The sequence below is a fragment of the Urocitellus parryii genome, chromosome 13 (assembly GCF_045843805.1).
Source record: "Urocitellus parryii isolate mUroPar1 chromosome 13, mUroPar1.hap1, whole genome shotgun sequence".
Taxonomy (NCBI): domain Eukaryota; kingdom Metazoa; phylum Chordata; class Mammalia; order Rodentia; family Sciuridae; genus Urocitellus; species Urocitellus parryii.
The window spans coordinates 21,596,960-21,624,126 of record NC_135543.1 but is presented as its reverse complement, the minus strand read 5'-3'; the positions used below and the strand labels follow the sequence as shown (position 1 = coordinate 21,624,126).

Here is a 27,167-nt window from a genome sequence, read left to right as displayed (position 1 = left end):
GTCCTCTGTCTCTCAGAGTGAGATAGCTTGCCCTTCTTCTCACAAGACTGTTATACATGAAAATGTAAAGATCATTGCATTTTGATGCATCTTGCAGGAAGGTAGAGAGGCAATGGAAAGAGACAAGTATAACCTATTTGAAGGATTATTTCCTCAACTCTTTGTTAAAATAGATGCACTATAAATGGAAACACACTGTGGTGTATTGGCAGGCAGGTCACTTGAGTCCCTGGATGTAGAGAATTATAATGCTGTGTCTCTGTCATGTTGTTTCATTCTGTACTCACATGAGCAATCGCAGGAATGCATCAGCTAGCATATCAGTTATGAAAGGGCCCAAATGAGGGCCTCTGCATGGATGAATCCCGATGGCCAATAGCTGACAGTGCTTAGAGTCCTGGAGGATGATTTCATTGACTTGTTGCATCTTTCATGCAAACAAGGATTTGACAGCTGTCAAAAGGGCAAATTGGTTTCAAGAATCCCCAGGGATCTATATGAATAGTGTGTATTTGGAGAAGTGATTACAAATATTAATGGTCTCTGAGAACCACAAATCAGAAAGCATGTGCTTCTGAGACCTGACTCACCATAGGGTCAAATTCAGGAAAATTGGATTTTTTTTTTTTACAATTGAATTTATCTAAGTTTTCTTCTTTCTCTCTAAGCACAATTTCTACCTTGAATAAACTATTACATAAGAGAGAAAGCATTAGCACAACAGGCAGTAGATAGGGCTTAATTTAATAGTCTGTTTTGTTGTTGATGTTTGGTAATTTGCTTGCTTTGCCATCATGGCCAAATTTATAAGGAAGCCCAGACTAATTATCAGTCTCTGATGTTACTGTCTCCTCTTTTAGTACACAGAAAGAAGAGCTTTCCCTACTTTTGATGTGTTACATGTTCAGATTTTAATGTAAGAAATTGTTTATTCTTGTGGAATTAAAATTTTGGATGATGCTGAATTTGGCATGGGAAATAATTACAGTTCTCAGAGCAGAAAAAGTCTAAAGAAGAACTGTGGCAGACACTGGATTGGATATTTGGGAGGCATGTGGATGGTCCTGGTTAACCCTTCTAATAGTTGAATCGTGGACCCTTAGATCTGGCAAGAACTTAGCAATCACCTTGTTCAAGCCATTTTCTGTGCAAAGGAAGAAAGTTATGCATAGAGTTAGAATTGTTGAAGGCCACCCAGTCAGGATGGGATGATCAGTAGAAGAAATATTGACTTCCAATGTTTTATCAATACCTTCAAATATTGACTTAGGAGCTGAGTAAAATCCACTTATTTCAAAGAATGTTTAATAACAAAGTTTCTACATAATGAATCTCTTTCAGTTGCTTTAATGATTTTTTTTATGGACATTGCATGTGATTCTTGTATGAAAGAGCATAAAGTAGAGGTCTTAGCTCGGGATGATATTGCTTCCTTGGTAATTGCTAGAGACAGTTTTTGATTGTCACAACTGGAAGAGGAGGAGGAAAAGGTACAAGCATCTAATAAGGAGATGCTATGAAGCTTCCTGTAATAGACAGGCAATCTCTCTATAACGAAGAATTATCTGACCCACAATGTCAACAGCCTCATCACCTAGAAAATATGGACTTAGAAGGTGTCATGTTTGAGAAATGCTACTGCATGCCTTTGTCCTTCGCTTTTCTTATTTTTTTTTTTCCCCACTGATCTATCATGGGTCTAAGAACAAAAAAACCACCAAATCAAGAAATAGGCTTCTATGGATCCAAATTCCTATTTGTCCCCATACTTGATATCTGTAAAACACTCTTCAAAAGTATATGAAATACTGAAGATGGCTGTTAAGTATTGGTCATGTGTCTTTGTGGACCTATTTTACATAATTAACAACCCGCACTGTTGAGCAACCATTGATTAGAATTGATGCTAGCTGTATGCGCAATATGGCTATGCAGGCTGACACTGATGGACTTTAGATTCCCTTAAGAAGATGAATAGCCACATGTGGACAGAGATTGGGAAGACAAACTAGCATCTAGAAAGACTCGGAGACTTGACCCCATTTTCATGGAGAGGCTGTGTGTGAGGTCTGGAAGTCACCTTCTGTGGTTCAGGTATAAGCTCACAATTTGGGGGCAGAAATAAAGTCACACAATTCAAATCTGCACCTCAGGAGGTAGGCATTTTCGAGCAACATTGGTCTCCTAGAGCAGTCTGCCTAATCTTTATCCCCTGTTGCAAACCAACCACTATACTGACAATACCACCCAACAAAAGAATGAAATTTGTCCATCTATCATTAAGATAATTGTTATTGATTAGTCCCCTAGTAATTTTCTGCTTTTTGTTTTCAGATGTTGGTTATAAATCACACCCACAACAGACACTGAGCCTGTATTTGTGTCTATTATGTGGTCCTGATAAGGCTGGGCAGTGTTTTTCACCTTTCTGATGCAAGTTATTGAGATTGATTGAAGCTGTTTGCCTGTCCCAGCCTAGACACGGTGTAATTAATGTTTCCTTATGTTAATTCATGCAAATGTAAGAGTATGTATTTGATTGGGAGGTGAGAGAACAAAAAGGATTAAAGAATTCACTCCAAGCTACAAATTAATTTATGGCATTGCTAACTGTCCTCTGAAGAATGAGGAATAGGCAGTGAAAAGAAAATAATACACAAGAAGAAAGTGCCGTTGCATGTTTTTCAGAACTGGTAACATAGTTAATGGCTACAAAAAGGATCTTCCGTCATCTGACAGGGACCTTGTCCATGCAGTTGATTCAGCAGGCCACATGCCTATCTCTGCCGGGAAATGGTTCAGTATGGACAATCCAGAGATTATTTCCTCTCTATATATACACAAGCACAAATGCATATTCATAGTAATTTAGAACCATACTGAAATTTTGACACAGTCATATGCAATTAATATTGACTTTGTGACATTATTGAAGGTGTAGCAGGAAAGCAGCTTCATCCCCAAACCAGCGATCAACAGAGCTATCACAATTGTTGTCTGTATTATTGCAGGTTTCTTCCTAATCTTTGTATTGATCATTTTGATTATTTTCTAATGTATTGTTATATTGATGTCCTGATTTGCTTCTCTATTTCTCTAGTATTAGACAATCACTGTGTTTCTGTGGACCATGATATCTAAAATTTTAATGATCTTTTCTTTGAATATTTTTAGTAATTTTTCTTCTGTTGAATTATTTTCTTGAGATAACTTCTTGGAAATGGAAATACTGGAGTCTATATCCTTTATGGCTTTCTTTACTTATTACTATCTTTAGCTACATTCACAACTCCCAGTGTCTTGCATATAGACTCAAAAATAATTGTTGAATTTAATTAATTCTACATAGCCCTCTTAAATGGCCCAAACTGTTGAAGCCACCTACTTAGTGGCATTTGTTTTAGCTAATTGTACATAATATAAGTGAAAGATAGTGAGCACCCTACCTCTAGGTAATGCTATTTTTTGTTGCTGTTCTTATCAGTTATACATGATGATAGCAGAATGCATTTTGACACATTATAGACAAATGGAGCACAACTTCTTATTCCTCTAGTCCTACATGATGCAGAGTTACAGATGATATTATTTTGAATAGGTTTTAAAAATGGGAAGAAAGAAACAGAAGGTTTAGAATATGTCTCAACCAGGAAGGCCAGGGCTACATGGGGTATCAGAGAGAAAACTCTAATATCATTTAGAAGTCAGTAGAGAATGGCGAGGAGTTGGGGGGTTATGCTTTGAAAGAGAGGTTAGAGAACTCAAAAATAAAGATGGATTGTGTTCTATGCAATATTTATTTGCTGGAGGTATTTAAGGGAAATTACTGTAAGATATTTACAACTACTGGTGTTATGTAATTTTATTTAATTTTGCTTATTTGCTTTCATTTTTGCTAGTTATTTTGGAACAAGCAGCTGGATGTGAATATGTGGTAATGTTCCCTTATTTTCCTGCTATCTATAGTTACTTTCCTGTTACAAAAGCAGAATAAAGTATTTGGTTCACAAAGTTAAAGATATTTACTATCTAGCCCTTTGTGGAAAAAGCTAGCAGACTTTATTTGATATAGAGAACCAAATCTAACTGTCAGAAATAGAGTTTTGAGTCAAAGTTAGTTTTTTTCAGAATCAGACTCATTCATTGGGCAAATTACAAAGCTCATCTTCAGGTTCAATTTCTTCTTCACTACAATCAACATGTGAAACTTTATCAGAGAGTTGAAATTTAAATAGGCTTGAGTATTGATCCACTAGTTTCTTCCTCCTATAAAAAGAAATGTTCAAAAATGTAATTAGTGTTTTGTCACTTTCATGTTGACATGATGTGGTCAATTGAAGATCCAGTATATTATGTAAATTTTTAAAAAAGTATTTTGAGTGAATTATTAATGAATATAACCAAAAATTACCAAGTCCATCTTCTTTCAATTTCCCTTGCTTTTCGCCATTAACATGCTGCACTCTTAGTTGCTGATACCAGCGGTGACTGCCAAGGTTTTCTGAACACATCTATCTGTGTCAAAGCACTGAACCCACCACTATTAAGCAGAAGGGCATAGAGTGTGAGTCACCGAGTGTGATGGAGCGAGAGTCCCCTGTGATCCCAACTCCATGCCTCATTCTGCCATTATTCTTCATGGACAAAACCCCAGTGGTGTTAATAGCATCTAAGTGGCTGCAGTCCTTTTTACCAAATTCATGTGTCATTTTTCACAGTCTCTTTGCAGATTGAAGGGGAAGTGTGATACTTTTTGGTCCACAATCTCCTTCCTTCAGACCCATCGCAGTTTTGCTCATTTGGTTTCAGTTCATTTCCAGCACATTCCAATGTGACCTGCAGCCATCCCTTTCCAGTTACTACCAGGAGGTGTTCCAGTAAACATTAGCCCTTCATCTGCTCCCAAAGAAGTTTCCACTGATGGGTAACAAATAATTAGATAAGCGTGAGACATAATTCTCTCTAATTTAACTAAACATACAGCAGTATGAGAGTAAATTGCACATTTCATATATAATATATATATATATATATATATATATATCTTCTTTCAACATAACTAATTCCAAATGTGGCTAGTGCCTAATAAGATTTCTTACCATCTGATAAATGGATTTCAAAAAACATTGTATTTGGGCTGGGGTTGTGGCTCAAGTGGTAGAGTGCTTGCCTAGTACATGTGAGGCACTGGGTTCTATCCTCCACATCCCATAAAAATAAAATGAAGCTGTTGTATCCACCTAAAACTAAAAAATAAATATTTTGAAAATATATAATATTTATAAACATCTGTACCATCTTTAAAACAGTGATAAATAGTTGGCCATGCATCCCTTTAGCTTGGCTAAAATAATGCATTATCCTGGTATAATAATAAGTTGATCTCCTTTTAGTCTCAATGATGAATGATTTGTGTAATAAGTTATTGATTTGCCCTAGTGATTGCTCTGGTGATTAGCATGAGATCAGTGAAAAGCAAAATTCACAGAGTCATAATCAACCTGTTTTAAAATTATCTACATTTTTTGTTATTTTTAAATTTTACTTTATTTTACATCCTGGGCAAAAATAGAAGATCGATGTGCCAATGTTCAACAATGATCTCATCTAAAAGCTAAATTTGAAATGATGGTTAACTATGTTACTGACATTCTATCTTGGGGCAAGGGTCATCTCATATCCAGGTGAACATTCATTGATGCCTTTAATTTCTGGAGTCTGTATATGAGCTCCTTTGTTCCTACATGCCCATAAGTAAGGGACTTCAGTTTGAGACCTGCAACTAACCAACCAAACTTTGGACCAGTAGAATTTTAATTCCTTTAGGTAGTTCTTAAAGGAAACCCAAACGTTCATTCCCCTCCTTTGTCCTCTTTTGGTTCATTGAACACAATACTAAAGATGGAAAAATATTCTTTCAAACCAACCCCACCCAATATAATTATTACTTATTAAGTGTTCATCACTTCTAAAAACAAACAAGAAAAGGGATTTCTGCATAATTTTAAGCATAGTTCTTGACTTTCAGAGAAAGAAATAAATGTAAATATATATGATAGATGAAAGCATTCTCTGGGCTGTATCAAATTTTGGAAGATCTGATACTTATAAATTCTTATGATCAAATGCTTTGTTCTTCATAGATTTTATTATGGCCTATAAACCCATGCTTCTTGGGATTCAGGTACAACCCTGAGGAAAAAATAAAGTTGGATACAGGTTCTCTAATTTTGTTCTGTTCTTCTAGCATTCCGAGGACATAGAATAATTGATTCTGTCCCTCGTAACAGATTTTATATGTACATGACAAAGAGGCTGATGTGCCCCAAATCTGCATTATAGATTTTCCAGAATCATAGTAGCTAGGGAGAAATCTGTATTAAATACTTTTGTTTTATTTGTTTGTTTGTCTATTCCACTTCTGAGCTGGTTTGACTCTAAACCTCTGCTTATTTAGTATACTTTTTAAACAGTATAGGGTTTTTCTTAAAAGAAAAAAAAATACATACACACACACACACACACACACAATGGTAACAGAACAAATTGCAGATGTGAATTCATACAAATCTAGATTTTATTACTAGATACTCCTTTGAGCTGTGTGACCTTCATCAGGACAATTAATCTGTCTGAGACTTTTGTCCTACCTGAAGAATGAGGTTAGCAATGTCTCCCAAAGCCAACAGGATCAAAAGAAGCAGCCATGAAAACCCTGAATCACTCTAAATTAGATATCATAGATATAAGAAAAAATTAACAGAGAAACATACCACTCTATGTTTGTAAACTACAACATAAACCTTTGATAAATTATAATATAACCCCAACCAATGATCTAATATGGTGGATATCCCCTATCTTCACCATCAGACCAACTTGGGCACAATAGGAAAAAAAGAAAACTTTCCATGTGCAAGGGACTTTTATCATTATCAATTATTTTTGTATCTATATTAGTCATTCCCCTGGCAATGCAAAAACAAGGGCATATATTTCATGCTGGTGTTTGTGTGTGTGGGGGGGGTGTGTTTTCAAACTGGAAAGAAAAGGAATTGAAAAGAGAAAAGAAAGAAGATGTTATTTATTTAATTATATTAAAAAGATGGTAACTGGTTTGGTTCAATTATATAAAATTTATACTAATGATGGTCTTAAAGACTACTATCTGGTAGATATAATACAAACAAAATGTTATAAAATAAAAAGGACCTCTTTTTATATTCTGTGATATCAAGTACTTGGCTTCTGATCTTAAGGTTAAAAAAGTCAAACACATTAAGAGAGAAGAGGGGAGGAACCAAGTGCTGCTGTTTGGGGTCACAGGTGATGGCAAAAAGGGATGTCTAGCTGGTGAATCGTGGGGGAGCCCACATTTGAGATGGAGACCTATGTGTTACACTCAATAAACTCAGCACATTTTCTGCCCTTGGTTTTGCTTTTCATCTGAAAATTGTGTATAAATTTCCTTCTGAGTGTTTTATGATAACACTCAATGGAATTACAGTTTCTATCATTCCAGGAGTCCTGATGTTTATTATTTAGATAAATATTAGGTTTTTACTGTTCATCAATGGTGGCTCAAGACATTATTCCATTGCTTTGTTTATTTTATTCTTATTAGAAATGTGGACAACGTTTGGTAACGATCCCATAAAATAAATTCATGAAAAGAAGCTAAATAGAAGCTTATCCAAAAAATGATTAAAATGAGAGTTAAGTGACATGGGTAACCTATGGGCCCCCATCAGTGATACTAAGACTGTTTCATAGCTCTTCAGGGCTGTTATGTACCCACATGTCTTTTGAAAGCCAGTAAAAATTACACTATGCCGCAGCAGGGAGAACTAGACCGTGCTGTCTTCATTGCAGTAAGAAAACTGAAGAAACAGTGTTTCCCTTCATCTTGAATCTTTCCTCATGTACGTTAAAGAACAAGGTTAATTAATACTGTTTTCACAGTCTTTGAAGCTTTTTAGGAAATGGTATGAAAACAGCATATGTTCTACATATCATCAGTAATTGGAATACATTTTCCATAGACTCCCTCAACTGTTCTGCCTGCAAAGCCTCTGGGAAGGGACGGAGACTGCAGGGGTGTTGGACAGGGAGGAGTTGGAGCCCAGGGGCTGGGGCACTGGATTAGTGGACTCTTAGAATGAGTAAGGTGGGAAGCTAACAGGCATTTGATAGGCCTATGAGGATATGTGTGAATGAATGCCCATAACAAACATCTCCACCTGGTCACACAGCCTGTGGACCTGTGTCCTTGCTAAAGCTTTTTGCATGGTAAACCCATTACTGAAAGGAATGGAGTATTGAGGAGCGCTCGGCATATGATAACAGCCCCAAGCTTGATCTCCTCACTATGAATCAACAGCATCATCCTTTTAGAACAGGGTGACAGCCCCTAGCCCAAAGGAGTGCCCTGTTTTTTACAAAAATGGCCTGCACATTTTTAAAAAATATTTATGTAAGTATCTATATACTATCTGTAATTTTACCTCTTGTTTTGTAAAGCAAAAAAAAATATATATATATATCTGCCATCTGGCCCTTAATAGAAAAAGTTGGGCATCTACCCATCTCAGAATTTATAAGGAAATGTTACAAAATAGATACTGATAAGCTTTATTCTTGGCAGCAATATTCAGTATTTCAATCATTCATAGTCAACCTAGGAGAATTAGGTTCATTTTTTTTTCTTTTTTGTTTTTTAATCTGTGTTATGATTTTCTTTCAGTGAATTAGGTAAAGTTTTACAAAATATTTATGTTTTGGCCTATATATGTTTGCTTAATTAACAGACTTTATTAAATATCTGAGTTAGGTAAGGGCTATTCAGGGGTGTGTGAGATAGATAAATATGATTCATTTTTCTTTCCTTGTGTTTCCATTATCATAAGAAAGAACTATTCAGAAACATGATGTGCAATAGGAAGCTCAAACTCAAGAGAGTTACAGTGAGAAGCTATCACCTCTGAGTGGGTCTGTCACTTTATTCAATGAGGACTTTTATCTCTGAAAAAGGCCCAAGACTAACTTTTCCATTTCATAAAATGGGAACCTACTGACGATTGATGTCTATTATTTGGCCTAAGATTCATAACTAGTTCTGAGATTTTATTGGAAGTTATCCCCATTGGATGTTAAATTAATGACTTCAGCGATGGTCCCAGCCTGCTAGTATGATATCAGGGTGCAAGGTGCCAAACACTGGGTTCTAGGGAAGGCTCTAATTAGACTTTGCCTAGAAATTACAACTAAATCCTGTATGCAGTTGGTCTTTTTAGATAACACATGCACATTTCTTCATCTCTTAGTTTCCCTAAGGTAAGGTCACATGAATAAGTCCTTCATCCTTGAAATTCCTATAGATAGTGTTCATAATGCACATATCAGGTATGGAAGTCCCCTCAATGTTCCTGGTCCTCCAATGAGACTTCATTCCACTCTGCAGGTTGTCTCCCATTGAGCCTAAACCATCATTTGAGAAAACAAGTTACCTAAGAGGGTCCTTCGGTAAGTGCTGATCACCTGAGCATTTTAAAGCTGACATGCCTGGTGGTAGTATCACTGTGGATTTTTATTTTTGATGTCATTCATGGACTAAGCAGGAAAATATCACCTTTCTGCTGAGACAAGATACAGTAAATACCACAACAACATGAATGACAGCCTTTTAATGAAATTTTTTAGCCTCCATTTTGAGAAAATTGGACTTGTTATAATACAAATGTTTTGTCAATCTACTTCCCCACATCACACTTTCTGCCACAATGTCAACCACGAGGTTTGCTGAGTTTTTAAGGTTTTCTCTGGACCTGTCAGACCTTTATGGAATTAATCCTTCTTGTTTGTAATAGGGGTTTCCACAAGATGAATACTTCATTTCTCATGAATCGTAATGAAGCAGTCCATGCTTTGTCAGCAGAGTGACCTCTGCCGTCTTTTATCTTCAAGAGAAAAAAGATTAGACTCTATTTTATGGCTAATGAAGAAGGTTGTTGGTCTCTTGGCACTTCCAGTAACTGTGACTCTTTTTGGTCTCATTTCAGTCTGTGCTAAACTGATCACAGGGTGATTATAGCAAATCTCTTCAGATAACAGATTTCCTCCTAAATTTGAGGGTAATTTTTGTAAGTACCAAAAGTGATAGATGTGAATTCATACACTGTTATTTTATTAGATCTGAAGATAGCCAGAAGTTATCTAGTCCAACCTCCTTGTTTTATTGGTGAGTAAACTGATTCCCCCTGGTATAGCCCACACCCAGAAAGTTAGTGAGCAGCACATCAGACAAAAACTTCTCCCCTACCCTGTGTGCTGAGAACTTTCTCCTGCGATTGGCTGTTTTTATAAATTACTTGTTTTATTGATCTACTGGAGGTCACTGCAGACTCTTTTATGAAGTACCCACATCTTTCCCCTCAGATCCTAAATGCTTGTACCTTTAAAACAAGTCCTGAATCTGACCATTTCTTACTATCTCCACTCAAATACTTTGGGTCAAATTCTATCATCTCACACCTACAATCTGAAAGTAGCCTCTTAACTGGTTTCCCTGCATCTCCTAGTGACCTCTATTCTCAACACACAACAAACTTTCTAACAACAGGATATCTCAGCCCTAGCTCTGTTAACGTTTTGGGGTGGATAATTATTTCATGGGAAGGTCTGTTCATCACGGATGAGTTGTCATGGCCCTAACCTTACCCATTAGATGACAGTAGTACCCCTCCCAGTTGTGACAATCAAAAATGTCTCCAGACATTGTCAAATGCCCCTCTGAGGGCAAAATAGCTCCCTAGTTGAGAACTAATACTTTAAAATATAAGTTGGACTGTTTCACTTTCCTGATCAAAACTCTAGGTTTCCATCTTTGTCTGAGTTAAAGAAAGTTCTTTTGCTTGTAAACAAGGTCCTAAGAAACCTCCCTCCTCTCCCATATCTTGCTCCCTGGAGCTCTCTTTGGCTCAACCTGATGGAGTTACAGGGCTTCTTGCTGTTCCTGGGTTAAGCTCATCACATTCTTTCTCCATGTTTCCTTGAGCTGCAGAGTCCTTCCTCAGAGATCACCCCACAGTTAACATCTAGGACTGACTGTGTGCCCCTAAGATCTATATGTTGGAGCCTCCCAGTGTGATAGTGTTGAGAGGGAAGACCCTGGGGAGATAATTAGGTTTCAATAAGGTCATAGAGTGGGGTCTCCACAGTGCAACTAGTGCCCTTATAAAGAGAGAAAGAGACAAAAGAATTTTCAGGCTCTGAGTTCTCTCTCTATCTCTCTCTCTCTCTATCTCTGTCTGTCTCCTTCTTCCCTACAAAGAGGACATTCTTTGAGTACTCAGTGAGTAATGGCCATCTACCAGACAGGAAAAGAGTTCTTAGAATAAAACCCACCTTGTTCGCATCTTGACCCTAGACAGGTTTAAAGCTGTGAGAAAAAAAAATGTCATTTCTAAGCCTCTGCATTTTGTTAAGGCAGCCCAAATCAACTAAAACAGCATTTTTCTTCATAATGTTCAGGTCTTTGCCCTAATCTTACCTTCCCCCAAGCCTTCTCTAACATCCCTGATTATTCCTATAGCTCTTAGTCTTGACTAACATCTTATGTATTTGCTCAGTTAGTTTGTTGTTGGCTATCTCCTGTTATGAGAATATAGGACCTAGAATGATAAAAACCATTATGCTGTTTGTTTTACTGCTGTGTCCTCACTCTTCAACAATTTCTGTTGTGGTAGGTGTTCAATAAATATTACATGAAAATGATGGTACGAGAATATTTTTAAGATCTTTAACACTTTTGTCAAACATTATAGTAAAAACAAAATAGTATTTCAAATGGCATTATCTCAATTATATTTTTTCAGTGCATGTTTTTCCTTTGGCCCTTATTTAATGTAAAATTTCATATTTAAAAAGCTTACTGACAAAATACTGTGATAGATGCATTACTGAAAAGAAAGCATTTTTTTTTCCAAAAGGTAGTGAAATCCATGGCACATAGTGCAAATCAGTTCCCTTTTAAGACACCTAATGCGAAACAATCCAATTAAAAATAGATGTAGAAGGTTCTTAACACAAACAGGGATCATACTTAGGTGTGAAATAAGTTTACTTCCAAATGGGTAAAAAAAGAAATCAGAATCAAGGAAAGAATAAATTTTTTTTTGGAAAGAACTACCCACAAACTTTAATGTGGTTTTCATTGAGAAACCTCAATGATGGACAATAATTAAGGGTATTTGCTTTTCTGTCCATGTTTTCTTATTTGTATATAGTAAAGAGAGGTAACTCTCTTTAATTAATAATAAGATACTAAATTAATAATAAGATACTAAAAGGTGACTGGTCCCTTCATTGGCATCTACAATGCTTGTCCACTTGCTGCCATTCAAATGGAGATGTCTTCAGCACTGGGTACTCCCTAAATCCTATTTTTTTGTAAGTAATCTCAAGAACCCTTTCAGTGGGCTAGTTGACAGTTCCACATTCATAAATGCCATTCTCCCACTACTTTGAGAAAAACTGATGAATAACACAAAGGAAGAGAAAGCTAGCTCACATTTTACAAAACTGAAAGGGGGGAAGGTTCAAACCTAGGGCAGATTAAGCAGCACATGAAAGTTTCTCTTTTAAGTGTTAATTTTGCATGAGGCCAGGGAAATGATAACCTAGATGTCAAACCTTGTTACCTGTTGAGCTGGTCCCATTACAGTTTTCCCAGTATCATACAACAAAATCAAGCTGTGGTTTAGAGATTTAGCTCTTGAAGCAAAAAAAAAAAAAAAAAAAAAAAAAAAAAGAGGAAGTTACTCCCCCATTCCAACTTGGCCCTTATCATTTTTCTTTACCATTGGATTTAGCCAGAGGACACTCAGAGGGTTGCCTGAGGCACACTTCTTGCCCTATAGAAACTTCAGATCTCCATGAAGCTTCTTCTGTTTTGTGGAAGATGCCACGTGTTCAGAATTTCTGATATGAAGCCGCTGGGTGGGCTCTCTGAGAGATTTCTGCTGGGGCAGTTACTTCTTGAACTTGCATTTTTATTTCCGAATTTTGTTCCTTGTCTTGTAAAGGGATGAGAAAAAGAGAATCATTGTGTGAAGAGCAAATCGGGTTCAGAACCTTTCCACATGAATATTTTTCGGTGTTGTACTAGGACACCAAATGTCCTGACACTAAAATCAATTTCCAGATTGAATCATGGTGGCTTTCCAAGACTTTACTCTTCTCTGTAGTTCTGTGACAACTGAGTCTGGTAGCAGAAATTCATATGCTATTTGCTTACTTTTGCCATGATCTGGAGAAAGAATTTCATGGGGGATAGGCTGATCAGATAAACTACAGAATGCCGAGCTAAAGTGAGTTTGGGAAGTTGGGCGTGTATCTTAGTGACAGAGCACTTGCCTTGAAATGTGAGGCTCTGGGTTCTAGTCCCAGTCCTGCAAAAATAAATATGTGAATAAATATATTTGAGTCTTGGGTAAATGACAAATAATGTTTTAGTTCAGGTATGTCCTATGCCATACTTATTTAGTATAAACGTTTGTTGATAAGAAGTTTAAATATAATTTGTGTGGGCTGGGGCTGTAGCTCAGGGGCAGAGCACTTGCCTCGCATGCGCTGAGGCCCTGGGTTCGATCCTCAGCACCACATACAAATAAACCAATAAAACAAAGGCAATCTGTTCATCTCCAACTATAAAAATAATTAAAAAAAATATATATATATATATATATTTGTGGTCTTAGTTTTAGTAAGCTAAATCTGGCAACTCTAATGTGGGAGGAGCTGTTGACTATTTCTTTACACTTTTCATTAAAACTTTTATCTAGAATTTCCCCATATTTTAATGATCCTTAATAAGTTCCCATAGTGAAATGTCCATAGTTTCCTGTCTGGTAAGTCTTTCTCTGCATTATGTAGATTCGAGAATAAGTCCCACAAAACCTGATTCATTTCTGATTTTCGTTTGTTAGTAATGAAAACTAAAGTGAAATGGCTTCAAAGTACATTAGTTTCTAGAAAGGACTGGAGTTAACATAGTCTTTTTAAAAAAGATGTTCACGTCCTTCGACAATTATTTTTACCTTGTTTCTTATTGAAGTATTTTTTAAAAGAGAAGAAGCACCAATATTGTGATAGTGACCAAGGGTTCACTGCATGGTGTGCATAGAAATCAATACCACGGCACTGGTTTTTGCAAAAAGAACTTTGTTGTGAGCAAAAGGGGCAGGAGGAAAAGCTCAAAAGGGGCTCTGCAGTTGATTGATTGGTTGTGGAGGAATGTATTGGAAGGGGGCGGGGCAAGAGAAGCAGCTTGTTGATTGGATGACCAAAGCCAGGGGAGGGGTTACAGGGTTCATTTGCACAGACAGAGTCAGTTCTCCTGCCTCTTCACTTGGGCTGTCTTTCTTTGGGGAGATTTTCAATCTGCTCTATGCAGGAGATTTTGAGTTTGTGATATCAAAAGGTCATCCGTCCGATGAACTGGCATTCTTCTGCAACATGTCCCTTGCTGAGAAGCTGGTCTCACACTCTTCTTGACAGACTCTGGAGGCTTTCCCTGAAAGACAACCTGAGTACTTTGTTCCTTTCCCTAAGAGATTTGTACCCGGATGTGGACAGGTCTTATAAACCTCACTGGAGCTGGCCCAATGGTGACTTTACACTTTTCCTCTGCGAGCTGAAGTTAGTCTTATATTAACACAAACTACTCAGAGGACATCCTCAGGCTACAGCAGAATAAGTGCTATTATGGTTTTGTCCATTGTGACTAAACTGGACTCAGGGGCAGTTGAGTCAGGTAAGGCTCTCAAGTTCCAAGATTCTGAAAGGATACAATTATACTGTGGAGCTAAAAATCTAATAAAAGAAAGGCATTGTGATAAAGAAGACTGCGTGAGCTAAAACTTCTTTGGGGAAAGGATTGTCACCATGATAACTGTTTAAAATATATCTTTTTATAACTCCTTGTGCAAATATTCCAAGAGGTATCCTAGATGTACAATCATGGAATTCTTTATTTTGGTTAATGAAGTAGTGCCATTTGCTGGTTACCATAGAGGTGACACTAGATACTATAAACAGTAGCCCTCTTTCTTGGCCCTTTCCCCACTATCTTTGGCATTTTAAAAAGAAATGTAAGTATTAATAAAATAAAATACATGTTGAAAAAGGAATTCAATTATTTGTTTTTTCTAGATTATCTCCATTCCTTCATCTCCTTCCTTATAGAAACAATTATACACATTACCCAAATGCAAAATTGTGCCAAGATAGTCTGAGGGGCACTGGAAGCCCCTTGTGTTAGTGCAGGTGACCAGGTGTCTTAGAGCAGAGATCTAAAGCTTTAGTTAATGGGCAAATCCCCTAGAGAGCTTCTAAAGCATGATTGTTTTTCTCTCTCCTCAAAGCTGCTCATTCAATAGTGGAGGAGGGCCTGAGTTTGTGTGTTTCTAACAGGTTCCCAGGTGGTGCTTCTGGGAATTAAATGCATATATGGTTTTATATGTATGTTCTGGCCCAAACTTTGGAAACCTTTCCAATGTTTGCTAGTCTGGTGGTACTTTGAGACCCATTCTGTCCTTGTGTTTATTCTTATATCCTAAACCCAGTGAAGTTCACATATGGTTAGAAGTTCTGTTAGAAGTTCAGGTACGGTTAGAAGTTCTGTTAATTTATTCCTTTGATTTAGCTTCTCAAATTCCCTGCTCCTTCCATAGCCTCACAAGTATTATAAGATTTTGTCAGAACTGAAGATCAGACTTACAGTTGCACATGTGTTGATGTTTGGTGAATGGAAAGTGGATCCTACTTCATCATCCATGCAATTGTTTAAATTTCTTACAGCTCTTTTCATTTATCATAACACAAAAAGAAGCAGATATGGTAGCATGTATTTCTTAGGTAAGAAATAGCATGGTTTTCTAAGACAAGATGGTGGTAGCATGTTTTGGGGGGTCAGTTATGAGTATTCGGTCATTATCAGAAACTCCAAGCATCCTCTTAAAGAGAGGGTTTTTATAATTAAATTTTATCTCTTATAAAAAGAGATAAAATCATGCATAGCAAGTTCTATGGGGATTTGGATGACATTTTCTAATCTCAAAATCTTTCAGGAACTTCTTTTCATCTCCATAGTATTTTTCATAAATTTCATTTTTAGCTTTTATTGCCTTAACTAGTAGCTTTTACATTTTGGACTCAGAAAGGGATTTCTGACTCTGTGGGGAATTATTTTTCAAACTCAACAATGTTTGAGATTGTAGATAAAATGTCACACTTTAAAAAACCCATTCCAGGTTCGGCTGCCCTGTGACTGACTGGGCTTTGAAATGAACAAGAATATGATAAGGAGAGCAAGCACAAAGGGATTTAGGCTTACGGAAACGTTTTTACCATTTGATCATTGGGGCGAGTTTGTAAAATACATTAGAATCTTTTCCATCTGTAGATACTCAGTTAATATACACTTGAAATGTCCTTGGCAGAATTATGTGTGATGCTCACTCATGACTGAGAAAACTAAAATAAATAGATGACAATATTTCTTCGTTAGGTCACCTCTACAGAATATGTCTTTCTCTAGTACCCTCATTAGAAAAACAGGGAAGGCTTTTGTATCTGCCTACAAGAAGATGCCTTGCAGAAGAAAATAAAGGAGAAAGGAAGAAGAAAGAGGGGTAAAATGAAAAGGAGAAAGAGGATGATTCTCTAATCTTTTTGAGACCAACTCAGATAAGCAAAGCTAGCCATTAGTTAAATGTATATATGGCGTTATATCTACGTTCTGGGCAAAGATTTAGAAACCTTCCCAAGCCAACGTCTGGGAAGACAGAGGGCTAGAGGATCATTAATTCTTATCTTGAACTCTGGTATCAGATTCAGTTGTACAAGTTTTTTAATGAATGGGCTTTTGGTACTTTCAAATATATTTCTCAAAAAATTATAACTGCCTTAAATAACTTTATAACAGGTCCAAAAGGATTAATGTTTTTACAAAACAAGGCTGGAAAATGTAGTTTAGGTTTCAAGAGTAATTACCACTGGGATTCTTAAACAAGAAAACAAAGCAAAACAAAACAAAAACTTGTCCTAATGGCTTGCTCCTGGACAAAAGCCCCACAGTTGTTATTCTAATGCAAGATCTGTAGGCTCCTGGTAAAGTAGGCATTTCAGTTTTAACTCTCAAAAGTATCTTATTGCTTTCCAAGGACCTCTTTCACCCAGTTCCCAGAAGAACTGGACTTTAATGGAACTCATGAATGCCCAAATTCCAGACCACAACTTTCTTATCTACAGGCTCAAAACTTATTTCAACTTGGCTGCCTCAATTTGATCATCTATTTATCTTCTTCTCCTCATTAACTCAGTGTAGTGAATTTCAGATTGATTCTTGGATGAACTGATTTGATAAATTATTTCATACTAAGATATGATAGAGTTTGGTGGGCAAAATCCCTCCAAGAGGGACTAGTCCTATAAGAGAAAAGGAGAGGTAGGTAACCCAAATTGAAGTCCATGTAATTAATGTGTTAGTGGAACATTATTAGACATCTATGGAAGACTTCTCAGGGGATGTAGAGGCAGCCTGTGTCTCACATGGGCTGAGACTTTGCAAAGGGAACCAATTGGAAACACATTTATTATTTTTCAAAGAACTCTTTTTGCTTGGATCTATCTTTTCTAAAAAGTAAGTAATGCAAATTACTGAAAGTCAGTCAAGAGGTACTTTTACTCCAGAGCCATATATTCAAAATGTAATTGTGATAAGGAGTACAAAAAGCTCAAATTGCCAGAGAACTGCAAGGGTAATTGTATTACGGAAAAGTTAATCTTTATTTAACTTTCCTAAACCATGTACTCATAGCACTGAAAACTGTCATAACTTCCTTGGTTCAGAGTAAGTGGATTATTTATTTGTGATAATGGGCACATATGCTCATTAACATGCTGTTATAAACAGCTGCATTAAATGTATTATGTGTTCTGTGACATAAATAAGGTGCTCAACATGAAGTTGTGTTTAAAATATGGGCCCCAGGAAGAACAAAAAAGCAATAAGTGCTTTTTAATATAGTTGCCTGGTCTTGAATTCTAAATTTATTTCTCCCTTATTAATGCTACCTGTATGGAAATTGTGTGTGTTATTCTAGTGAAATATCTTGACATTCAACAACATTAGTACTTCATTCTGCTTTCTCATCCTGAATGTAGCTCTAAGCAGGTGTTGTTAGCTTGTTTTTCTTTTCTGGAAGAAGAGGAGGCTGTAAACGTGGAAGAGGCGTTTGGAGCATAATCAGCTTACTCTTAAGCTTAGAGCAGGGTTCAAATGATGAATGTCTTCCACCTATTCTAGTACTCAACGTTTCCAACAAGATGTTAAATTTAAAGATCATTCAGTTCAACTCTCTCATCTTACAGATGAGGGAACTGAGGTTCTAAGGACTTACAAAAACCCTTGTAAGTCACTTATCTTTAAGTAATAAAGCTAGGACTGGGGGCCAGAAATCTGGACTCTCAATTTGATATAATTTCCACTAGAACAGGCAGTACTATAATTGAGTGCTGTTATGGTTTGGATATAAGGTGTCCCTCAAAAGTTCCTGTGTTAACACAGAAATGTCTGGAATTAAAATGATTGAATTGTGAGAGCTGTAACGTCATTAGTCCATCCCGATTTGAGTGGACTGACTGGGGGTGACTATTGCCAGCTGAGGCATGGCTGGAGGAGGTGATCACTGGGCTGTGCCCTGGAAGGTTATATCTCCCCTGTGTTCCCTTCCCCCTCCTCCCCTCTCTGCTTTCTGGATGTCACCAATGGAACCGCACTTCTTCACCATGACCTTGTGCCATGATGTCTTGCCTCACTCTGGGCCCAGAGCAAGGCTTTAGAAACAACAAGCTCCAAATACACTCCCCCTTCTCCAAGTTGGTCTTGTCAGATATTTTGGTCATAGTGACGCAAACCTAGTGATGCAGGTGGGGACACGGAAAGGATCTGTGGGGAGAAGGCCAGTCTGGTGTCACTTGGAATCCTTACTGATATCATTTACCCGAGGTTTAAATATTCTGTTAAAAAAATAAAAATAAATATTCTGTTATTTAACACTTGGTGGAGAGTAAAGTTCTAGTGGCTTTTTTGGGGGCAAGTGGCCGAGTTGGATAGAATAAGTAAGTGACAATGAATGATAGAAGATGGAAAATTTTTACAAAGTCCCACTAAAGTGCTCCTATATAAAGAGCTTCCTTAGAAAAATTAAGTATGCTACTGAAACTGAGGTTGTAATTTTGAGAATAATGAGGCTAAAACTTAGTTTAGTGGGTATTTTAAATGAAATGAAATGCTGCTTCCAAAGAATAAAGGACCCATATAGGAAAATGTCCATTGCTTCTACTGTTTCACACCAGGTAGTTTGAAAGAAAATGGGATTAAACAGTGGCAAAAAAAAAAAAATCATTAGACAGTACAAATGATTAAATATTGAAAACAAGATTCTAATGAACATTGTTGAATCTTTAGTCTTAGAGATTGTTCAAAATGAAATTAGAAGTGCTTGAATGGTTTGGGTATACACCTGTCTGAGTAAAATCTCAGCCCAGTGACTTCCTGAGATCATTTCAAAGTCTTCAATTTAACAACCAAGTGTTAAAACACAACACTAGCAGCCTCAAAATGAATATACTTTATACTTGCTTCAATAATTCAATATTCTTAAATTATTTTTCTATTCCTCCTATTGATTCTTTATGTTCATTTCTATTTATGAATAAAACCTTCCTGATGAAATCCCACCAACTCTGGGGTTTGAGACAAGATGACAAGTTCATAGTCAGCTGCAGCAACTTAGCAAGTTGCTTAACCCGAAGCAAATTAAAGAGAACCTGTCTCAAAATAAAAAAATTCAAAGGGCTGGAGAAGTGGCTCAGTGGTGAAGTGAGTTCAGTCACTGGGTTCAGTCTACACTAAGCTATCCATGTCCATTGGAAACAGTTGGATGGAAATTAAGACTTAGCAGGGATTTTAGATAGTAGTTTTATTTGCTTCTGGAAGTGGGATTTACTATTTTAAAATCCATCTGGACATTGTTCTAAATAACTCTGCTCACACTATTGAGTTGACTTTTAATTTCATGAAACACTATATCTGAATTGCTTTTTAAAAAACTGAATAGATACTTCACCTTAAGGAAAAGGTAGAAATAGTCCCCTGAATCTTCACCACAGTGCTGCCGACTGTTGATTTTTAATAGTCTCTGATTTAATTTGGGAAAGATTCATTGTTTATGTCTAAATTTTCAAGAACTGACTGATATGGGATGATGGCCATATCTGGGATTTTTGAATTCTTAATTTCTCATACATAGTATTTTGGGGGCCAATTTTTTTTTCATTCTTTGTGGCCACGGTGCTAAATCTTTTGTTTTAAATGCTATCCCTGATTTTAAGTTTATTTATTCAAGGAAACTTTTCGAATGCTTCAACTGTTTTGATGATATTTTTTAAAGAAAAGGAATTTAACGATCAGACTTCTTACATGAACATATTTCCATGTGCTCTTTCATTGCAGGTTTCCAAATTAAATCTTTCACATCCCTGCGCTTCCTATCAGAACCTGCCGATGCTGTCACCATGAGGGGAGGAAATGTCCTCCTGAACTGCTCCGCAGAGTCCGATGGAGGAGTCCCCATTATCAAGTGGAAGAAAGATGGCATCCACCTAGCCTTGGGAATGGATGACAGGAAGCAGCAGCTTCCCAATGGATCTCTGTTGATACAGAACATACTTCATTCCAGACACCACAAGCCCGATGAGGGACTTTACCAATGTGAGGCGTCTTTGGGAGAGACTGGGTCAATTATTAGTCGGATAGCAAAAGTTGCAGTAGCGGGTAAGTGGGTCCTTTATTTTCCTTTTTCCTATGCTATCTTTGTATTTATTTGAGGGGGGCAATAAGAAAATAATATTTGTAGAAATAATGTACATTTATTTTTTTAATTGAAAAGCAATTTTTATATGCTGCTAAATGAAGCTTTTGATATATGTATACATTGCAGAATAATTATATCAAACTAATTAGTATATGCATCCACCACTTCACATTTTTATCCTTGGTTTTTCTGTGATGAGAATGTTTAAAATGACTCTTTTTGCAATATATATATATATATATATATATATATATATATATATATATATTAAAAGTGATCATCAATCTATGCAGTAGATCTGAAAAATGTATTCCTTTTATCTAACGGAAACTGTGGACTTTTCAACAGACATCTCCCCACTTCCTTCCCCTCTACCCTCCAAGCCTCTGGTAAATGGTATTCTGTGCTCTACTTTTTGGATTCCATGTATAAGTGAAACCATGAATCCTTTGTCTTTTTGTGCCTAGTTTGCCAGGCTCACCCATGTCGTCAGAATATTAGGATTTTCTTTTTTAAAGATTGAACAATATTCTAGCAGATATACATAAATCTATATACATATATACATGTATATGTCGTATGCATATGCAGTGCGTTTTCTTTATCATTTCATCCATTGATGTTACTTAGATTGATTTTGAATCTTCACTATTGTGCATAATACTTCAATGACCATTGGAGTATAGATACTCCTTTGTTATTTTGATTTTTTTTGGATACCTATACTTACTAAGTAGTAATATAGCTGCATCATTCAGTTTACCTATTTTCAGTTTTTTTGAGGGACCTCTATGCTGTTTTCCATATGGCTGTACTAATTTACTTTCCCCATCAGCAATGTGCATTGTTAAGACAAAGAAAGGATGTAAAGATTCATGTCATATGGTCTCAACTGATTTTTGTCCTGAAATTAGCTTGGAAAACAGTTGAAGGACCTTAATAATCAACATAGTATTATGAAATTTTTTAAAGAAACCAACCTGTCTTATGTTGATTCACTGCTTATGTACATGGAAGGGCTTTTTGAATAGAAAAAAAATATGAAAAAAGTAATTTCCTAATTAATTCCTTTTTACTAATATTGACCTTTTATATGGTATAAGTTACAACATGAGAAATAAAAATTTCTATTTGTTTTTCCATATCTTGATTCTTGGCCACATGTTGGCTCAATGGCTGGATGATAACCTCAGTATATTTCTTTCATCTGGATATATTGAAGGCATGTAGACTCTGGTAGAATAGTGGAATATTCTGGAATCCATGACATTGCTATGTCTGCTCTATTATTTCGATCAGAAGGCAACTCATAATTAATTCTTTTGGCCCTTGCAGTGTTAGAACTACAGGGAAAGGAAAAGGATTTTTGCTTTTACTTGTTTCTATTATGATTCAACCAAATGTTGAGCTGTGATATATTTTTTAAATTTGATATGGAACATTAAACAAAGCCAACAGATCCAACCTGAAATAAATTTAAACCATCAAATGGGTAAACAGATTTGAAGGACTATTTCCAAACTTAATCTTTAATTCTTCATTTAAAAAAATGAGCCAGTAGGCTCTTAGTTAGCCCTTTAATTCTTTCCCAGATCTCATTCAGTCCAGTTTCCTCCTGTAGAATGGTCAGTGTGAGAACTCATTTTCAACAATAATAGCAACTGGGACAATGAGACAGGACCCCCACGCACACATGTGCTTGTGTGCACACATACTCATGCACTCTTCCATGTTGGTTCAAGCCTATTGAAATCCTGGAAAGATGCTGTAAGAACTATAACACATACATATTCCATCAGCCCTCGAACTCAGATTCACAACCCCATTGTGTGTGTGTTTGTGTGTCCAATTTCTTTTCTCCTTCAAGGACTCTGTTTAGACTGACTCTTTTGTTCCCTCAAAATTCCTACATTGAATTTCCAGCTTCCAATGTGATAGATAGTATTAGGAGGTGGGGCCTTTGGAGGTAGTTAAGGGATGAATGTGATTAGGACCCTTATACAGAGGGATTCAGAGAGTTCCATCACTCTTTGTGATGTGAGAATACAACAAGAAGTCAGCCGTCTGCAACCCAGAAGAGTCCTCACCACACATCAGTCCTGCTCTACCCTAATCTCAGCCTTCCAGCCACTAGAATTGTAAGAAATGAAATTCTCTTCTTTATAGGCCACATAGTCTATGTACTTTGTCTTAGCAGCCAAACTAACAAAGGCAGACTCTTTCATATCCATTTAGCCTAGAGATTTCCTCAGTAAAGATGTCCTGGTGATAAGGTCCTCACCAACAGATAGAGTAGCCAACCATTCTGATTTACCCTGAGTTTACCATTTGAAAAGTTCCCTGTCCTAGGAAGCTCTTCATTGCTGGCTAAAACTAGAATGTTTGGCACCCTACCTAGAGGTAACCCTGCCTGCTTTAGCAATGACAGACTGAAGAGACAGGTAAGGTGACATCCTGATCATGAAAACACTATCTTAAGCCACATGGGGACTTGTGAGTGATGGGTGTCTGAAATCTGATTAATGAGTATCAAGTGCAGAGAGGACTGAAAGTTGATGATAATTATGGCTGATTTAAGAGGACTAAGTGGAACAAGTGCTGAGGATCAGGCAAAGCTGCATTCCTAGAATGCTTCAGATATGGTAGAAAGGGCACAAGTTGACTTTCCGTCACTTGGGAATTTCTGGACTTACAGATCCCCCCCATCAGTTGTCTATAACCCAAGTTGTTCTGCTGATTCAAATGAATCAAGCTGGCATTTTGATGCCCTATTACAAAAGGCAGCTGCATCTGCCCTGTTAATGAAAATGGCCTGATATGTTGCAGTTTCAGTTTTTCTACCATCTAGATTCACTTTTATGTCTTCTCTGTTTCAATGGTGAAATGAAGAACGATTCCTTCCCTGTGAGATATTAAAATAAAGTAGCTTTGACTTTAGTATTCTGCACAAGGATAAGCTCACGGATTCAGTCATTGAGTTGCAATCTAATATTAGATTGTATCATTTCAAAGCAATAAGGCTGTTCACAGCATTTTAAACACTTACCATGCTGTTTGGCAACACAGAATACATCAATGTTATGTCTGCTGAGGTTAAGATTGCCAAACCACTAGAATTCACAAGGGGCATATATCTTCCTTGTAATAAAGACCATGGACCTGATTTAATCTCATTTTTAAAGCATTAACAGTCAATAAACCAGTCACTACTAAAAGGTAACAGTCTGCTTTGCTTGGGTAAAAAAAAAAAAAAAAAAAGTTCTCTAACCTCAGGTGTAGTGGCAGTGTAGTGCCCGTTTGCTAAAACGCCCCTCTTCCACTTTTGCTTTCTCAATGTGTCTTGATCAAAAGAAATGTAGCAGATGAAATGTAGCAGGCAGAATATTTTATGCAATGGTCTCGCCATGTGTCACTCATCCTGTTTTCTAGGAACTTCTCAAGTACTCTTTAAACCCTGAGTGCACACTTGGCTTATGCGGGAAGGAGAGTGGGAAAGATAATAGTTTGGATATGAGGGATCCCCCCAAAGCTCCTGTGTGAATGCAGAAATATTTGGAGGAGAGAAAATGACATCAGGAGAGCTGTAATCTAATCAGTCCATCCTAGTTTGAATTAACGGGGTGGTAACTGAGACAGGTGGAGTGTGGCTGGAGCAGGTGGGTCATCTTCCCAGTGGTCCCTTCCCCTCTCTCTCTGCTTCCTGGCTACTAGTAGGTGGCAGTGCCCCCCCACCATGGCTTTCTACCATGGTTTTCTGACACCTGTGGCCCAGAGCAATGGAGTTATTCAAACCTGGACTGAACCTCTGAAAGCCTGAGGCAACATAATTTTTTTTCTCCTCTAAGTTGTCCTCACTTGGACTTTTGGACATAGGAACAAAACGCTGATTAACACACCATCCAATAAGTTGTTAAAAGTCACAGTGCAACAGGTTAATGACCATGAGTATTTCTAGTAATTTTGAGTTCAATTAGTAAAGGATTCCTGGGCTATCAAATATACATTTGAAAGCAATTTCACCAGTACTGGCTGACACTTGAAAATTTCATTTTTCCCCAGTAAGTTTTAATCTAAAATGTTGAGGTCTTTCCTGCCATGTTTATATCTCTGTTTAGGCATAAGATTGATTTTGGAGAGAAGCAAAAATACACTTTGTTATCTATAATACTTCTTCCACCATGTTCTCTACTCTGTGCTTAATAAAGCACCTTAATGTTTAGTAACAGATATTTATCTTGCCAAAGAAAACATAAGGCTTTATGCCATATATGGAGAGCTCTGTCCTTGTCATCCCCTCTTTCCTTCTTCTCTTCCTCCTCTTTCCCCACTCCTTCTTCCATATTGAATTTGACCAGATTAAGCTGCCCTACATCTGGGCATATATAAATATACTCATGGTGGATTGTGTTAGATTGCTTTATATCTCAGGAGTCTAAAATTAAATTAATGATTAAGGACTTTGGGTTGGTAAATGGACTAATGGACTGTGCTAGAACATTGCATCTGACCATGTCCATCTTCCTTGTTCCAGATATTGCCAGCTCTCCAAGCCACTGGATTCTCTTTTCTTCAACATACAAAATAATAACCAATCTCTTAAGGCTGTAATGACTTTTAAATGGAACATAGTTCTATGGAGCAAGAGTACTGTAAATAAACATAATAGTGGTTATTTTAGCATTATTAGAATTTTTATTAGTCGGAACTAACAAATTTTAATGTTCCCATGTGATTGTGATTTTTTTTTTTTTGGTGGGGGAATGAAATATAGATTACAAATACTGAGCCTTAAATTTTGTAATCTTGGATCAGTTATCTTCCTTTGTGATCTCTGAACACAAAGTGACAAACCCTAACTTAGTTTTCAAGAAGTTGAAACTTACAGGTTTTTGGGGTTTTTTTGCAAGAAGTATTTAAATCCCTCTGACTGAAAGATTCATTTTTGATGAGTTGATCTATGATCATATCATGCAGTCAGTATAATTTGTGTTGACGAGATCAGGAGTTTAGGTAGAACAAGTATTGCAGTCATCCCTGATAGAGATTCTTAGCCATCTTTTTGTTCTCTTTAACGCCTTTTCAACTGAAAAATATTCACTGAAGTGGGGTTCATGGGACTTTGTCTAGACTGGGAGTTTCACAAATTGTCCCCATCCTCTAGGAAAAAAAAATTGACATTATTATGGTTTGGGTTAAAAGTATCCCCCTAGAACTCATGTTTTGAAGCCTTGGCCTCCAGTTCAGCAATATTCAGATATAGGGCTTTTAGGAAATGCTTGGATCTTGAGGGATTTAATTCCATCAGTGAATTAATACATTGACCAATTTTTAATTTGAATGGACTAGTGGGAGGTGGTAGGAACTATAGGATGTGGAACCTACTTGAAGGGAACAGGTTCTTGGGGACATTCCATTGGAGACTATATCTTGTCCTGTCCTTTCTCTCTCCACACTTCCTGGCTGCCATTCCCTAATTAGCTTTCCTCCACTATACCCTTCTGCCATGATGTTCTGCCTCATCTCAGTCGTAAAGTAATGAAACCAACCAGTCAAGGACTGATAATACAAAATTGTGACCAAAATAAATCCTTCCCCTGTTAAGTTGCTTTTCTTGGATGTTGTGCCACAGTGGCAAAAGCTGATTAACACAGATATCAATGTGAAAGAAAACCAAATGGAACAAAGCTCTCTGAATTGTCTTGAAAGACCCATTTTTTTTTTCCATTTTACCTGATATAACCAGAACAAACCTGTCAACCCATTCACACACTTACTTACTCATTCAATTACTTGCACACATGCTTCACCCACAGGCTCTGAGGGACACAATTGGAACCTAGTGTGATTTCTGCTTATCCTTCCTCTTCTGGGAATACAGTGGGAAGATCCCTTTTTAAGTAAAGTGACAATGACTGCAAGACACATTATGGAGAACTTGTGTCCAGGTAGCTTTGTCCTCTGGTAATTTTTGAGTATTTACATCTCAGCATTAAAACCACACTGACTTGCCTTTTGTGTTTCTTTAAAAAGTAGGTCTGCGTGCATTATCTCATAATTCTCAAAAAAAGTTTAGTGATATAGATACCCTTGTTGATAGCAGAGGGGGAGCAGGTAGGTGACTAGAAGCAGAGACTAGAACTTAGATTGCCCAAGGCTGGATGCACAATATTCTCATCACTTTCTCAATCTAAGGACATTGTGTAGTTTCCTGTTCAGTCATCTGTCAGT

The 27,167-nt window shown here is 37.0% G+C and overlaps 1 protein-coding gene across 1 annotated transcript in view; it reads left to right on the top strand.

Moving 5' to 3' along the window:
* Positions 1-27,167, top strand: part of Dcc (DCC netrin 1 receptor) — a 1,056,042-nt gene that overhangs the window by 352,431 nt on the left and 676,444 nt on the right. The window contains exon 2 of the mRNA XM_077792339.1: positions 20,579-20,899. Coding sequence (XP_077648465.1) covers positions 20,579-20,899 — 321 coding nt within the window. The remainder of the gene's footprint in view (positions 1-20,578; positions 20,900-27,167) is intronic.